The sequence below is a fragment of the Bactrocera oleae genome, chromosome 3, assembly GCF_042242935.1.
Source record: "Bactrocera oleae isolate idBacOlea1 chromosome 3, idBacOlea1, whole genome shotgun sequence".
Classification (NCBI taxonomy): domain Eukaryota; kingdom Metazoa; phylum Arthropoda; class Insecta; order Diptera; family Tephritidae; genus Bactrocera; species Bactrocera oleae.
Genome location: NC_091537.1, coordinates 88,259,323 through 88,277,211, shown reverse-complemented (window position 1 = coordinate 88,277,211; position 17,889 = coordinate 88,259,323). Strand labels below are relative to the sequence as shown.

Sequence of the window (17,889 nt, the reverse complement as noted above, 5' to 3'; positions counted from 1 at the left end):
GCGGTTTAGTCTAATGTTATCTCAAGTTTAAGCATGCATTTCTGCAAGCTGTGCAGAGCTGCTCATTTGTCAGAAACGCCAATATCGGACTACTATGTCATATAGTTGCCATAAAAGCTTAACGATTTTAATTAAGTGCATATAGCTGCCATGCAAACTGAACTGAATGAAACTAAAATTTTTGTAAGAAATCTTTTGTATTTGTGAGGGCTACTATAGCTTCAATGCAAACGAAGCAAATGATGTTTCATACCCCGAACAGGGTATAATAAGTTTGCCACAAAGTTAACACCCAAAAGGAAACGTCAGAGATCCGTCACATTTTTATGCCATTTCTCGTTTAACAACACCGCTAAAAGTATGCCAAATAAAGGGTCATATAGAGTTTTAGCACATAAATTGCCAAAAACTACATTTAAAAAGTAATGTAAAAAGTCTCTACGCAGGCATATGTGAAATGTCTTGCAGCGCAGTCATTCACAGTGCAGTGCAGTGTCTCTACCGCGAAGAAAAGAAAAAACAAATTAAATATTTCGTAAGATCTGCCACAGCTGTCACATTCGCCCAAAGCATTAAACGTTTTTGCCACAATTTCCGTTGCAAACTACTTTCGTGCATTTGTGTTATCTTGTGGCTGCACTCTACCACTTACTTAGTTGTTGCTGCTGTTGCACAGCATACCACAATTTCTTTCCGGGCTTAACCCCTCGCATTTGCATCAGACACATCTGTTTCCATCAGCCAACACAATGGTAATCCGTTGCCTTGCAACGCGCCGCGACGACACTGCAATTACGCATAATGAGTAACGTAAGCCAGCAGCAATGCAATGTCAACAACAACAACAACAAGAACAATGTCATAAGATTTGCTAGTTTTTCGCAGCAGCAGCCGCTGTGAATCCCATGTGCGTTCACATTACATTTGCACACTTTTCTCACTGCCACAACACGACAAATTCTTATAGAATTTAATTTATATTTTTTTGCGCGTAAAAAACTGTGAAATTTATAAAGCAGTTGCCTGTTGTCATTCACACACGCTGCTGCAGACGCGCTTGCCTTTTGCGTTTGCCGGAATTTATGTTAAATTAAATGTTGCGTATACGCCATGTCGCACACGTATGCTCGCTCTGCTGGCAAAGTTACTTATGTGTAATAGCCGCTAGCACTTACACTCGCAAGTGAATCTGTGCATGGCCACGCTAAGCTATATCAGCACATATGTGTGTGTGTGTGTAACTGCTTGGCCGTGGCTTGGTCATGCATATAATGCGATTACTTGACTCTACTTTGGTTATCTGTGTCGCGTGCTTGCGCGTTTATTGTGCACTTGTACGTGACAAGTGCGTAATGCGGATTCCAGTGTAGCAAAGTGACACGCTCCTGCTTTTTCTTTTCGTTTACAGCGTTGGCAGCGTGTGGATATTGTTAATATGTGCATTGTCAGCTTGCTTGAATATGATTAAACAGGAAATGGAAATTCAGAGAAAAATATATATAGCACAATTGTACCCCCAATCTTAAATTCCACTTCGAATTAAAAAAAAAAAAGTCTAGTAAATTTTTATATTAACTTCTATGCATACATATTTTCATTTATTATACCTTTAACCCTTCAAATATTTCCATTAGTGTATTTATCTATATAAAGCATATACTTTTCTTTTCTACTCCTTGTCATTTAGCTGGGTGTTTGGCGAGTTTCTTTGCCGCATGTATCAATTTGTGCACTCCCTCAGTTACACGGCGTCAATTTTCATTCTCGTCGTCATCTGTATGGAGCGTTACTTTGCCATTGTTCATCCAATTACGTGTAAGCAGATCTTAACAGCGACTAGATTAAGGGTAAGTGCTGAAATATAAATGATTTTTATTTAATATACATATGCTTATAAATTTTAAGACATATTTTTTTGTTGCTTGAATATTACTTTTAATAATTTATTAAATATTCTTTATTTTTTATTCTAAAATTTTGATTTTTGCTTTAAGCAGTTAAATACTTTAATAAGTAAATATTAGGTTATATAAAATTGCTTATATGGTTATGCAACAAAAAAGGGATGCCAAGCGTGTTTTTTTTATTCAGATAAAATTGATTGCTTAAGAAAAAAGTAAAATTAATTCTTTTGTTAATAAAAGTTGACTGAGAGCAGAAATTATAGATTACTGGTGATGAAAAGTGCGTCACTTATGATGACGTAGAGTAAAAACGATCTTAATCGAATCATGGTGAACTGGCTCAAAAAGTGGCAAAGCCAGAATTGACGCTCTGGAAGAATTTGAATTGTGCTTGGTGGTATTAATCATATACCATGAATTGAACTCTTACGGCCAAAATCTTCATTCAGTCCTATACTGACAACAATTGAACCGTCTGAAATAAAGTAATCGTTCAAAAGCGGATAGCATTTGACAATGGGGGATGATTTGTGTTCCGTCAGAAGAGCGCCAGGCCGCACACATTGATAGCGACTCGCCTGAAGCGCCGGTAGCTTGGATTAGAGGTTCTTTTAGATCTACTTTATGGGTTGGATCTAACTTCAAGTAAATACTACCTGTTCCTGTCTACGGCAAAAGAGTTTGCTGGTGAAAAATTTACCTCAGGAGAAGCTGCTGAAAATCGACTGGCTCAGTTTTTTTACCACTAGGGATGAGGGTTTCTTTGAGCGTGGTATTATGAAACTACCTTAAAAATGTCAACCAGTTATCGAACAAATTAAATCGAGACATTCTAACTATGTTAAAATTAACCATGTATGCGAACAGTATTAAGACTGCGTGCCGCATTTTGTGCTGGGTGCAGGTCTGTTAAGTGAAGCGGCATTGTGTGTAAGAGTTTTAATATTTTCGTCTTTGTTCGTTTCATTATCTATGAGTTGCATTATACTCGTATGGAGCATTATATATGCATTCGTTGTTAGATCGTTTACGAGGATTTACTTATTTATTATAGTTTTAATATCGCAATTTCTGTAAGAATCTCCTAGTATAATTGTTTTGATTACCTTTTACCTACTTTATTTTTTTTTCTTTGTCTTTCTTTTAACGATTTCTCATTATGATATACCACGCAGTAGTTTAATTGTTGCACTGCAATCTTAATTAAATTCACATCGTGCCTTCACAGCGCACTTTATTTATATTGGTCCAATTAACAGCTACTTAACTTTTATGGTTTAATCAATTTACTGTTAATTTTCAGTATCTTCTTGCGACATTGCAGCTTACCAATTATGTAACACTTACGCCTCCAAAGCGATATGCGCGCGATAATCAATGAAATTCCATACGCTGTAATTTTCATTAATTAAAAGTGATTGCGCAGTCACGGCCCGACGCCTGAAATGCGTAGCTCTATTTAATATAATGCATATCAAATAGATATATATGGATCATTCTATCGAAAATTAACAATTTAAATTTTGTTTTCGTACAAAACATATTTTTTGTTTTTGTGTTTTGTGAGGCAAAATATTGGACACGTATTTTTTTGCAAAAAGTACCTTAAAACATTTGCGTATACGAAGAAAAATATTTCTATATAAGAATACTAGCCGGCCTATTTTTTACGATTTTTTCATAGCTTTCAAATGTGATATAATTTTTTTATAAACATTTTTTATACAAATTTTTTATAAACATTAATAGTTTGTAATATCTGCAAAATGAAAATATAACTATTTGTTTATAATAAGGTACATTTTATGTATAAACAAAAGTCGAAAAAATTAAACGAATATCTGATTGGATAGCTGAGAAAAATCGTAGAACATAGACCAGCTAGTTATTTTTATAATAAAATACTTTTTTTTTTATATACGCAAATGTTTAAAGGTGCTTTTTTCAAAAGTTGAAATTTTGAAATTTCATAACTCCAAAAATTTTCATATTGAGTCGAAAAAAATACGTGTCCAATATTTTGCCTCAAAGAACACAAAACAATGTTTTAAATTAAATGTTAATATCGAAACTCTTTTAAGGGAAATTGTAACTAAAAATATTGATGGCATTTTTACTTTGCGAAAATCTTAACTATATCTATATTTTCTACGCTTCCCATATACTACATAACAAAAATGCAATAGTGTTAATTTCGGCTTCATCAAAGCTACAATAGACTTCACAGTCTAAAAGAATACAAAACAAGGGATTTATCTTGATGTTGAGCGACCAGTTAACAGGGCAGCTATATGCTATTTTAGTAGATATTAAAGGATTGGTAGGAATTTCAGATATTGTAGCGAAGCTTTCCATAATATTGTAAGATATGCCGAATTTGGTGAAGATTTCGTAATTGTCAGATAAAAAAGTTTTCCTTATAAAAACTTGAGTTTTATTGGTCAATTTGTATGGCAGCTATACGCTATAGTGATCCGAAATCGGCGGTTCCGAAAAATGAACAATTTTTTAGTGAGCAAAGGACGTGTGCAAAATTTCAGATCGAAATATACCGTGTAGAGCCTCCGACGTTTTCTGTTTAGTGTTACAAACAACGTTGCAAACTTAATTTAGGTTCAGGGTACAAAAGCAAGTTACTTTATATGATATAATATTCAATATAATTATTCATCGAAATTTTACCTAGTGAATTATTCGCCCGCAAAAACTGTTATTGCCGAAATGCATATGTTTGTTTATTTGCTTTGCTAATGCGAGCCACAAGTGCATAATCATTGCATAATTTTTCGAATGTGCGTGTACATGTGTGTGTGTGTGTTTGCATGAAGGTTTCGCCATAAGCATAAATGAATGCAAACAATACGGCGAGTTCGCAAACAAAATGTGGTCAATACATTTCATTGTTCACCAATACACACACTCACACACATACACACATATATTTACATGCATGAGCAAATGTTTTGAGCTAACGATTATAAATATACTTGTATAGTATATATATATTATATATATATATTCTATAGTACTTTGTAATTATCGTTTGTTCAACACTTAATAATTTTGTTTATTTATTATTTTTATACACATACTTGTATGTGCCCAAAATATTAATACTCAGCACTCCACATTTAAAATTCTGGTTCAGATCTCATTATTAGTACTGTCTGTATGCTTATACAGTAATAATCAAGGCAACAGTTTTTAAAAGGCTGTATGTTTAGAGGTATGGAACTTTTAAATAATGAAAACGCTATCACTTTTCCAGCATAGTTGGGCTATTGTAGACCTCTGGCTGTGTGGCTTATTATGCCTTTAAAATATTGATATTGACGTGAGGAACCGAAAAATTGCGAATCATTTGCTTTTAGCGGTCTTTATAGGTGCCAGAAATATGTTTCATCGCTAAGATTGATTGATTTTCTTTAAAAGATATCACTCTTGGGCATCTTATACCTTAAAGAAAACATAACACATAGTACGCATAATTGTGTTGGTAGCGCTCTACTTCAAGTTCACTTCTTTCAAGTTAAAAATTTTCTAACAGTCTGGCTTTTTATTATTTGTAGTACCAGGTTTCTTCTTTATTGCCATTTTAAGCAGGTTGCCTTTCATATTTTGCGATTTCGCAATCCTAGTGTTGCAATCTGGTCACTCATACATACTTAGAACGATTTGACATACGAGCGTTATTTGTGTTGTTTATAGTAAAAAGTACAGCCAAAAAATGAAATTAAATCGATAACATTATGAACGATTACTTATTTCAACTTTCAACTTGAAATAACTCAGTAAAAGTGTATCGCTGAACTTAATTCAATTCACTCCAAGACGAATTTCGTGAATGTCCTTCAAAATCAGTTGTTGTTCCCCAAGCTATTCATGCTGTGCACAAACTGATATTGCAAGATCGTCATGCGACTTATCGTGATAGAGACAACTATTGGTATTATGGGACCAGTTTATATTCAATATTGCATGTACATTTGAATGTAAAATAAATTAATTCATGTTGAATTCCATACAATTTGTCAATCGCTCAAAAAAGGATTGGTCGAAAAAAATGTTAAAAAAATACGATAGCGGTGCTTCAAAACACGTTTATGACGACGTGACAGGTGGTTAATCAAGCATTTGCGCGAATGAGCATGAAAATAAACAGCTGTCGACTGTATGCTTGTTTTCAGATAAGCCAACAAAATCCAGATTCCAACAAAAGTTGTTCGGGCAAAGTCTTCATTTTAACATTGGAAATGTTTGAGGATTTTTTACGGTTGCTCTGCTGTTTCTACTTTAAATGGTTAGACGATTCTTAGTCCTCTAAAAACCTTTAGTAGTCGTGTCTATCACGTTTATTACTTTAATACCATGGTCCAGAAGGACACGTCGGTGACCCTATCAAATATATTATATAACATATGTCAATGATCAGTGTAACAAGCTGCGTCCGGTTTTGAGCTATCGTTCTAAGATTGTGCACACATCTTTTTCTTTCGATATTATTTTCTTATATAATAGCACATATAAGCATCACAAATAAACCCTACAATTTATTCACCATAGAAATCATTTAATAGTGGATTCCCTCTAAACTCAGCGCTTTCTCGCTTGTTTTTATGATTTTCACATCGCTGAGTAAACTTATTCCATTACACAGTGTGGTGGCAGTAAATTAATTTAAATAGCAATCGGCTAATGTTTGTTTTCATTCATGCACATGATGGTGTGTTTTAATATGCATTTAAACAAATCACCATTTGGCCTTACAAGTTAGCAAAATCGCAAAAAGAAGAACAGCAAAATTTATAATAAAAGCGATTCGAATGCTACACTAGCGCTCACATATGCACGCCTAGCTGCTCATATGAAAAGATACTTATGTGTATATGTGTGAATGCCCGAAAATAGCAATTTATTATTGCGAATAGGCAGTAGACGCACGTGTAGCATGCAAGGCCAAGTGCAATCCTTTGGTGCTATTGACGCAGTGCAAAAACAGCACAGCGCCGCCGGCTAATGGTGAGTGCGGTGGTGCTGACATTTTCGCCGGCGGTTCGGCAGCAGCGATTGATATAAACACGCACCATGTAGCACGTTTTCGAAATTTATCGACGCCACAAACAGCCGACGGCGGCTAGGTGGCGGGCGTTTGCCGTATATATTAACATATGCAAGTAAATATATATTATATATGCATGTATATATTCGTATAGAATATAAAATTTCGAAAATGGTGTTTATTTGCAGTCATTTTACAATTGTTGGCGTGTGAGCATCATATATGTATATATTAGGGTGGAGCGAAAAAAATTTTTTTTTTGTTTTGGTTAGGGTCAAATTTGTAGATTATAAAAAAAAAAATTAAAAAAAAAAAATTAATTTTTAACATCTCACTTTTAAAGTAAAGTTTCGAGTTAAAATTTTTATTTCGTAAAAAAATTTTTATAAGTGTTCTAAAAACTGTGGAGTCCGCTTTCAGGTCAATTAAAAGTTATCAACTTAAAAAGATTTTTTGTGGTCATTATTGGAGTTGTAAAAAAAAGTCTTAAACGACAACATGCTTTGCTTAAGCATTAAAATAAATTTTGAGTCAAAAACCGTCGAATTCGGTAATTTCTATATAAATGTGAAGAGTTTAAACCATAAAAAATTGTTTTTTGTCCAAAAAAAAATTTTAACTCAAAATTTACTTTCAAAGTCAATTTTTTTTTCAAAAATTTTCTTATTTTACAATTTAATGTACAAATTTTACCCTCAGGTTAAGCAAAAAACTTTTTTTTCGCTTCACCCTAATGTATATATACAAAGTAATGTTGCTGTTTGTTTGTACATATATGGACGTGTGGGAAAGTGTGCATTTCTGCGGCAATTTCGCGCATGCAGTTGCCTAATTTTTCAAAAACATTCATTACGTTAGCTAATTGTGTGGAAAAATAGATGTGTGGTGCTTAGTTCAGATGCGCTTGTTTGAGTTCCCAAAATTTGAATGGAAAATAATTGCGAAATAATTCTTTGAGTTATTTTAATTTATATTTTTGAGCTTTTAACTGTAAAAATATTTTTCAAATTAAGTTTCAAAGCTTGCAATGAAGCTGGAAGCTTTAATAATTCCAAAGAAATTAATTAATATCGAGTTTAGAAAGGTTAAGTTCAGTGGAACTAGTTAACAATTTCGATTACAACTAACACAACAAAGTTTGCGCTCAACATTCTCATTATAAGCGATCGACGATCTCCTCAGTTAACTCGAATTTGTGCCCGGCGAGTGACTTTTTACAATTTGAGACAAAACGGTCGTTCGGATCCAAATCTGGAGAAAAGGGTGTATGGGGCAGGTGGATGGGATTCGTAGTCTAGCTCGACCAATTTAGCAATAACGACGTCGGAGATGGGAGCCGGCGTGTTTTCATGGCGAAAGGTACCAAGAAAACTTTGCCAAATGTCGGCCTTTTTCTGCAATTGGGTGTCGAATGGGTCCAATAATTTGGCTTAGTAGAGCTCTGTGAGCGTCTTCCTTTCTACAGGTAGTATAGGTGTAGATCGCATTTTCCAGCCGAGAGGACAGTCTTCGCCTTCTTCGAAGAAGGTTCGCCGCATAAAGACCACTGCTTCGATTGTTCCTTGGTATTTGTCCACATTTCGTCGACGGAAGTACCTTTGGATTGCACTTAAATTACGTAAAAACACTGGACACATTTGGATCTGAGTCACAGTTCCATCTGATGTGTAGATGATTTTAATTTTTCTGAAATCTATGGACGGTTCCGTTTCCATACGCGATCAAACCAAAACTACGAGTCCGATTCGGCCGAAATTACAGTAGTGCCATCTACAGGAGTGTACTAAACGATAGTGGCACTAAAAGTTAGATTTGTTTGATAAAATCAATAATTGACCTCCATCGGAATACCTGCTTCTTCATAAATAATCGTTATAATTCTCATCTATAATCACTTTCGATGTTGAAACATGTCGACATTTTATCATCGACTTTCGCTAGACTGAGTTTGAGATCTCTTTGGAGTCATACTTTCGGTGAGTGGGGTGAATTGGTTGGAATCAAAATTTGTCATCTCAACAAATTTCTGATTGCATCCAAGCGCTTCATCAATACCTGAGCGTTTCTTGATCCATAACTAGCAGAAGAAATTTATAAATCATAAGGGATTGGAACTTAAAGTTCTTTATCCCAAGATTATACTTTCAGAATACAAGGAGCAATTCAAAAGTTTCAGTACTTTTATTAAAAATCGAATATTATTGATGTTTTCTTTGAAAAATTTATTAGTCGCCTTCAAAATAGGCTCCTTCCGCCTGAATACAACGTTTTGCACGTTCAAGAAGGTTATCGAATGACTTTTTTAGGTCGTTCGTCGTCTTTCAAGTCCTCCCGTCCCTCTTGAAAACGTTTAAACCACTCGTGATAACGGCTACGGGATAGACAATCATCGCCATAAACTTGTTTCATCATTTGATGAGTTTTGGTAAAAGTTTTACCAAGTTTAAAACAAAACTTAATGTTGGCTCTTTGTTCGATGCTTATTTTCCGACCGACACTACAAATGTAATGTCACATGTAGCGCGATATCTCAGCTGTTATACAAGTCAGCTGTTATATAAATTTTATACGACAACACTGAAGAATACACAATTGAGGGATCACAATTTCAGACAGGTGGCGCCACTAGAAGCCGCGTTGTTTAAAAAGTCCTGGACTTTTGAATTGTACCTTGTATAAGAAAAAAATTATAAGGGTTACTCATAACATTTCTTATACTCAAACATTAAATCCACTACATATGGTAACCTCACACTTTGTAAGGCAAGCCATAAAAATAGAAGCAAATTTTCGATGAAATAATACATATTTTGCTTTAACAATAAGTTAAAAAATTACCTAAAAGAATAAAATAGTAATTGGTAATTACTAAATAAATTTATACACCAGGTTGTCAAAAAGGGTTTCCCATTTATTGTCTCATTCTTGCTTTGCGCTTTGTGCTCCAAATTCAACGTTTTTCAACAGCGCCTGAGATTAAATTAGGCATAAACTCACAAAGAACTGAAACCTCCCTTTAAATTATCAGCGAATCACATTTAAGGTTTCATATATATTGTAAAAAGTAGCAAAGTAGTACATTTCAATTCATGCGTTGTAATTGGATCGACTGACTGGACCAGACAAGCGTTGGATGACTGATTGTCATTGAGTTAACTGTTTCTTTTGCTGTTTTTTGCCATCGTCAGACAGCAGACGGTCATATTAATCAACACATAGACGCCTGTGAAGGCCAAATAATATGGTAAATTTGTTGATAAATGATGCGTGAAGATTAAAAAGGTGTCCGCAAGTTAAAAGTGAATGAAAAAGAATGTCTGAAATATGTTTGTTGAGTGCTTGTGTAAGTGTGTTGAAGTGTATGAAGTAGAAAAGTGATAACCCTTTAAAGATTTAGCTGATAGAAAGGTTTGAAATGGATTATTTTGAAGATATTATCAGTAGTTTTTGTATATTATTATATTATATGGAGTTCATTGTGTTCAATAGTGGTGAATACTGCTGGTCGAGACTTAAAAAAAAAATTAATATTAATTTTTATTTGTAAATATTTTAATTAATGAGAAAGATTAGGTAACAACAGAAAAAAAAACAAAAAAGAAAACCAAACCAACTAAAATTTCTTTAATAAATAATAGTAAGTTTGGATTATATATTTTTTTTTTTTTTGTATATTTTGACTAATATTTTTTTTTAATTTGTTTATATACCGTTTGATTTTATATTATACTTATTCAAAAAAAAATTATATTTATACTATTGCAATATGTTGCTACAGAGTATAATGGTTTTGCTCAACTAACGGTTGTTTGTATCACCGTTGAAGTAACATATCAGAAGTATTAAATTATAAAGTAAGGTTGGTAGGAAAGGCATGTATTGGAAACAGAGTGAAATTTGAACAATGGCCGTGGCCAGCACCACGCTGAAATTCAATATCTCAGTGTTTGACCCTTTTAAACCAAATTTGGTTCGTAACATTATTTTGAACTTTGACCTTTATTCAAATATATCTATATTTTATATTCTCTCGGACTCTTTCGCTTTAGCGTATAATAAAACACCTAGGCAGACATCAGAATAAAGGTTTAAACAAAAGAAACCTTTAGGGTATGCCATCTTATGTCCAAAAATTATCACAATCGGATAACAGTTTTTCGAGGCTCCAGAGACCGAACATGAAAATCCCAGTATTTATAACTGACTTTTCACTGAAAATATGTAAGATATATTATTGGATTTCAGAAGGAATATTTTTCGGATCACAATGTTTCTCCTAGTCCAAAACTTTTGGCTGACTTTTATATATCATTCAATAAGTAAAATATTTTAAAGAAATTCGAAGTTAGTATTTTCTGATAATAATTTGATCTTATAACTAGATAATATCGGGTCATGTAATTAACATTAGGATTAGCCAACTTTTGGTTGACTTTATATCGTATATTTTGGTCAAGCTGAGGTATCCTTATGAAACTCAAAGAACATTTTTTTTAGTAATAATATATATTGTTACGTCAAAAATGGATAAAATTGGGTGAATGCTATACCTAGCCCTCCTATACCTAATATAAAAATTTCGAACTTCCGCTTTTTCTAATAAGTGATATTAGTTTTGTATTAACTCTAATTCCTAATTTACCACCTCATAATATTTAATTTTTAAACCAAAATGAAAAACTCAGTTTCTTATATCTATTTCATCAATCTCGTTAAATAGAGTCAAATGCCTGTGTACTGGTAATAAATCACTTTTTTGCGTTGGCAATTTGAGCAATTAGTAAATTCTTATTGCACAATACACGCGTCCGAGTAATTAAGATAATAGTCAATCAAGCAAATACCTAACCAAACTGCACTTGCGTGTGGCAGCAAAATATATAATCGTGCACATTTCATTAGCAAAACTGCATAAGGAAGGAAGTACCTAGTTGGATTCTAATAATTACTAGCACGCAATTTATTAAATTGAGAAAATATGCAGACTTTAGCAAGTGTTGAAAAGAACAGCAATTAATATTCTTATGTACATAAATAAGTATATAGTATACATACCATATATTATATATATTATATATGTATATGTATGCGATTATGCTTGTGGGTATAATATTTACATATGTTTTCAGTTGTTTACGTGTGTATGCATACGCGCGTATGTATGCTGACAGGCATTTGAATATTTGTATATTCTTGCATAGTAATTACAGTTTAAAGTCGCTTAGCTTGACATACATGGCGTATGAGTAACCTATGCACAGTATGTGCGAGTTGTAGTTTGCAATGTATGCGGTACTCTCATAAGTTCATTGATGAGAAGTCGCGACGGTAGTAATTAATTTATTTTAGCAATATTTATTCTTCTCAATGAACAGTTGGATATTAGCTTAGTTTTGATACTGATCCAGAGATCGTAGATTGATCTTGGTATACTATATACACTCCTTCGTGAAGCCATACTAATAGAACCCGCGAAGCCCAGCTATCCAGTAGTAGAATACACAAGGATAGCGGAGCACCGACCCGTTCCAATTCTACTGATAGCGCGCCTAAGGTAAACTTCCTTTCAGCTTTACAGTTACCCAAGATTCCGCTATGGAATACTGTAATGTCAAGAGATGCCTTTGATTTTGAAGAAGTGATTTTACCTTTATGATTATAATTGAATATTTTTTGTTTCTGTATTCAGCCAAACCACTTTCTTCATTTCTATTATTAACGTTTTTTGTGTAAATATATATTTATTAAAAAATTAACTAACTGCTTCCAATTTCCATGATTTCATTTTGTTTTCGTTATCCGCCTGATTTTTGTCTCATTAATTTAAGCATTTGCTTTTGCTTGTTAATAGCTGCTGGGAATGTCTGTGCCTAATTGAAGAATTGACCTTGTGCAATTGCTTTCAATTTCTTATTTTGCCTTTTGGGCAAGTTTCGCTTCACTTCATTATTTCTTCATTAAAAGTTGCTTAAATGAGTGGCAGAGGTAGACGCTAAGTAGACATATTTAATTGAGAAGCTAAGTTTGGTAGAAAGGAGTGTTGCCAGGTATGAAAGTAGTAGTTGGAAATAAATGCTTAAATGACCAGACAGAATTAATGCCAATGACTTTTGGATGGGACATAAAAGTAACAGTTAAGATATTGATCAATTATTTGAATCTCTTGAGCATAAGAGACAATTGATTAATACATATTTGGGAATATACATGAATATATGTACGTATTAATTTGCTTGATAATCGACCTTCACAATATGCCACAAGTGCATTATTGAGAATATATTTTATATAGATCCAGCTTGCAACGATGGCACAAATTTTTTTTTTTCCAGAATTTAAAATTTTTTCCGAAATTTATTATTTTTGCAAAAATTTATTATAATTAATTAATTTATTAATTATTCATTTATTAATATTTTTTTCGAAGTTTGTTATTTTTTCCAAAATTTATTAATATTTTAAAATTGTATTACTTTTTCGAAAATTTGTTAAGTTTACTTTCCAAATATGCGTTTCTAAAAAAAATTTTAAAACTCTAACATTACTTTTTATAAATTTCTCTTTTCAGCTGGCCATCTTAACCGTCTGGGTTACCTCAGCCGTCTACTCAACGCCCAAATTCGTGTTTAGCAAAACTATTAAGAATATACACACTGAGGATGGGCAAGAGGAGGAGATTTGTGTGTTGGATCGCAAGATGTTTAATTCGAAATTACTGGACATGATCAATTTTGGATTGCTCTACGTGATACCGTTGCTGGTGATGACGGTTAGTGCATAGAAAATATTATTTGTTTAGAAAATAACACAGGGTGGTTAGGTAAGGTTAGGTTAAAAGATCGATCCTAACAGGAATCTCACTTGAACAGTTTAGACCGTCTGTCCGTTGTTGTACCTAAGATCTCCTATATACCGGATCATAAGTGATTACAAACATTCGTTTCTATTTCAGAATTGCTTAGGTTTAGAAAATATTCCCGTTTGTTCAGGAGCATGTCATAATTCCTGTTACTTCTCCTGCAGGTGTCGCTGTATCGGGTGTTTTTTTACAAATATTTATTCAAAATTTGTTTTCCGACCCGAAAAAGTTAAATGATTGTTCTTACAACCTTGGTTCCTCACGCTACGCTTCAAAAAAGTACTTAAGGATGCCAAACGTATGTTCCGGTTAATTAATTAACATCCCTGTGATCGTTGTCAAGGCAAATATCGAATTTTGTATACAATATATTTAATTTTTCATTGCATTTTTCGGGTATGAAATGGAAGTATTAGTTTGAAATATATTTCAACTCTTAACATGCAAATACAATTTATATATTGACCACCCGTTAAATATACTAGGAAGCCTTTTTAGAGTGATGACTGTCCACTCTAATAATAGGGCGGCGATACTAGCATTGAGTTCGTTAACCAGACACTCGAGACTAGTGAAGGAATGTCTTGAATTCTTATCTCTGGCATCGCGTTACTTCATCATGAAGCAGCCAGCTCATAAGCTCTTGCTAGGTCGGGTACTTCTGTCTCACTAGCTTTAGAATAGGAACGGGTAAGAGCTATACAGGCTACTTGCGGTTCACTGCTAAATAGTTGGACCTCGAGAGCTCGGCAAGCGATGGTGAGATACTAACAAGTGTACGATTGCAAGGTCCTTTTGGCTTAGAGTAAATAAAAAGAGATATGTCGAGGTCTTCGCGCTCAGCAAAGTTCACTTTACACCATTTAAAGGAGTTCCAACTGGACACTGCCCGATCGGCATCAGTTGCATCAGCTAATGGAAAGAGGATGGAATGGAATCATCTCAACAGTTCCCCTTTTAGATGTCCAGTGGAAATAAAAAAAGTAGAAGTAAAGTACTTAAGCAGATTTTTGATAGGTTCAAGGTGCTTTTATATGACTTCACAAAGCAATGTACACAATGGTCTAAGTGTGATCCTTCGCCATTTTGAGGGATCACTCACCTAACCTAATCTAATTTATCCTAACCTAACCAATCTGTGCCTTACCTAACCAAACTATTCAGGGTTCACGACATTCTTAAATTTTGTTTCATTTATTTTTGATAGAAAACTTTTACTGTTAAAGAGCTGAAAGATTTAAAGCAAGGATTTAAAGTATTCTCCTCAAAGTTTTAACAATCTATTTCATACCTCCTTTAAATTTCGAAGCTGACAACTTACAAAGAGCACCAAATTGTTGCTTTAAGCAATACTCAAACTCTTTTTTAATATTTGCAGCCATATTTTATATATTTTTATTAAATGCACATCTATTTAATGACCTTGTCTAGCCCACATTTGACTTATATGATCTAGACAATAGATGGCACACTTAAATCGTTGCCATAAATTTTGACAATCTCACTAAATTGTCCCAGCATCAAAACAATAACAAAAATCGTTCTTTCCACAGGTGCTCTATAGCAAAATTGCGGTTGCTTTGTGGCGCAGCTCACACGGTCTCTCGCACCATTTAGTCACACAGCATCAACAGCAGCAACAACAACAACAGCAGCAGCAACAACAACAAGACGAAAGCATGAGCTTACATAACAGCATGTATCATCATCAACATTCACAACATCATAATCACAATCATCACCATCAACATCATCATCAACACCAACAACTACAGCAACAACATAATCATCATATGTCCTATAATCATCATACAGCACAAACAACAACGACACTGCACAACATTAGTCATCATCCGAATCATTTGCAACAGACGCACGCGGAGCAACAGTTGCCCGGCGCTGAGCTGACGCATACAACTGTTGTAGGCGTGGTAGGCATGGGTAATCTGAGCAGTTGTGGCGCAGGTGTAGGTGGTGGCAGCGGTAGTGTTGTTGTCACCAATATGACGAGCGGTTTGTTGTCACGCAAGCAGAGCAGCAAATACGAAAAACGCGGCGTCAGCATTACCGAGAGCCAGGTGAGCTGTTAATTAAATATTGCATATTATAAAGACCGATGTATATGCGTGTGTGTCAGTATATTTTTGCTAGTGTATGTGTACCCTAAAATTGCCTAACATATTCGTGATGGCTTTTATGAGGTTTACGACTAATATAAATGTGCATACTTATGCGCGGCATTAGGCTGACGCCTGCTGCTTATGTCGCGGAATGCAGATTTATGTGGGGGCATGAGCGAGTGCACATACTTCGGTTGTGATTTTATTAAATTTTGCTCTGCCTAATTTGCATATTAGAAATTTTGAGTCAATTTGCAGCGAGCATATTTACACACATTTTTATAAGTATATGAGTATAAGTATACATATATGCAAATATTAGTCATTTATACTTCGTTAAAGCTTTTTATAAGTTTGCCCTGAACATAAACCCTGTTTGCCATGCAGTTTGTAATATTAAGAAGGAAACGTCGAAGACTCTATATATGTATAATGTACTATGTATATGGTATATAAATGCTTAGCGTGACGAGCTAAGCTGATTTTGCTACAGTTTGTCTGTATATACGCGAACTACTTCCTGAGTTTTTGAGATATCAATCTGAAATTTTGAAAACATAATTTTCTTTACAAAAAGCTGCCCATTTATCGGTATCACCGATATTGGACTACTAAAGCATATAGCTGCCATATAACCTGATTGATCCAAATGCAGTGCTTGTATGGCAAACTTTTTTATTTGACAATATATTTTAACGAAGTATGGCATGGGTTATTGCCTAAGGCAATAATGCTATCTCCGAAGAAATTGTTAAGATCGGATTACTATAGCATATAGCTACCATATAAACTGATCTATTAAAATCATAAAAGAGTATTTTTAATTTTAGCTAAAATTTCATATCTCATGATCTACTCAACTAATATCAATTAAATTTGGTATTTGATAACAGTATTGTGATATTCTTATGTTACTTTGTCTATATGGGACTAAGTGATTACATGACGTATAGTTTTAGTTAAATACCAAATATGATTGTGATCCATTCATAATATTGATGAGTAATGAATTCTTTCGTACCATTTTTTAACAACAGCTGAAAATATGCCATGGCTTTGATCTCTGAAAATTGTTAGAGCGTAAAATAATCGGTTACACCCGTCTTCTCCTTACGTGTTTGCTTTTAATGCCACCTTTCTTAACCCAGCTTTAGTGAAACTCAAACCAAAGCATTATTTCTCTCCTTTATCTCTCTTAAAGTCTACTGCATAGCAGATGTTTTCGATAGACAGACTAACTGAGTAATACTCATATGATTGATCTCTCGGTGAGTCTGCTTCAATGATGCACATAACCTCCCAATGATGCACACCGAAAAAGTAGTCAGTGGCGTGTCAAGCATCGAATTCCTTTTGCAAACTTTCTTGTTACTTTTAGTTTTTTACTTTTTGTAAAGTGAATAATGAACAACCGTGAGGCTTCCGACAAGCCACTACAATAGAAGTTAAGTTAGAATCAAATAGCAGCGACATTAGAGAACCTATAGTATTCTGCATGTTAGTTGGGTTTACTAAATTGACTTAACATATTTAAGTGACGATCCTTTCATTGAATTAGATGTATATATTTAAAAACAATTAGAATCCTTAACAATTTAAAAAGAAGTAAAAAATAGGAAAAATATCATTATTAAATTTTAGGTTTTTTTTTAGGTGTTGATACTGTTCTCTGGGAATATGACGCATTGACAGTTAAAGAACGATTTTTTGGTTTCAAAACATTTTAAAGATGTAATTAAATTTGTATATATATATCGACAAAGCATTTTAAAGCTATCACAAATCTGTTTAGGCCGTTGGTATCAGCTAAAGAGTATATGATTAAAGATATAAAAATGAAGGTGTTTCAACCATAATTTTCCAAAATATGTAAGTTCAGATGAAAGTGAAATTATTCTGCCTTCTTTTTGCCAACAATTTCGTAAATTGGCCTTAACTTTGACTTAA

At 33.8% G+C, this 17,889-nt stretch overlaps 1 protein-coding gene across 2 annotated transcripts in view; it reads left to right on the top strand.

Annotated features, from left to right (window-relative positions):
* TrissinR (Trissin receptor) overlaps positions 1–17,889 on the top strand; it is a 160,523-nt gene that overhangs the window by 121,514 nt on the left and 21,120 nt on the right. For both annotated transcript variants that reach the window (XM_070107151.1, XM_070107150.1), the window contains exons 5-7: positions 1,688–1,847; positions 13,532–13,732; positions 15,376–15,900. In XM_070107151.1, coding sequence (XP_069963252.1) covers positions 1,688–1,847; positions 13,532–13,732; positions 15,376–15,900 — 886 coding nt within the window. The remainder of the gene's footprint in view (positions 1–1,687; positions 1,848–13,531; positions 13,733–15,375; positions 15,901–17,889) is intronic.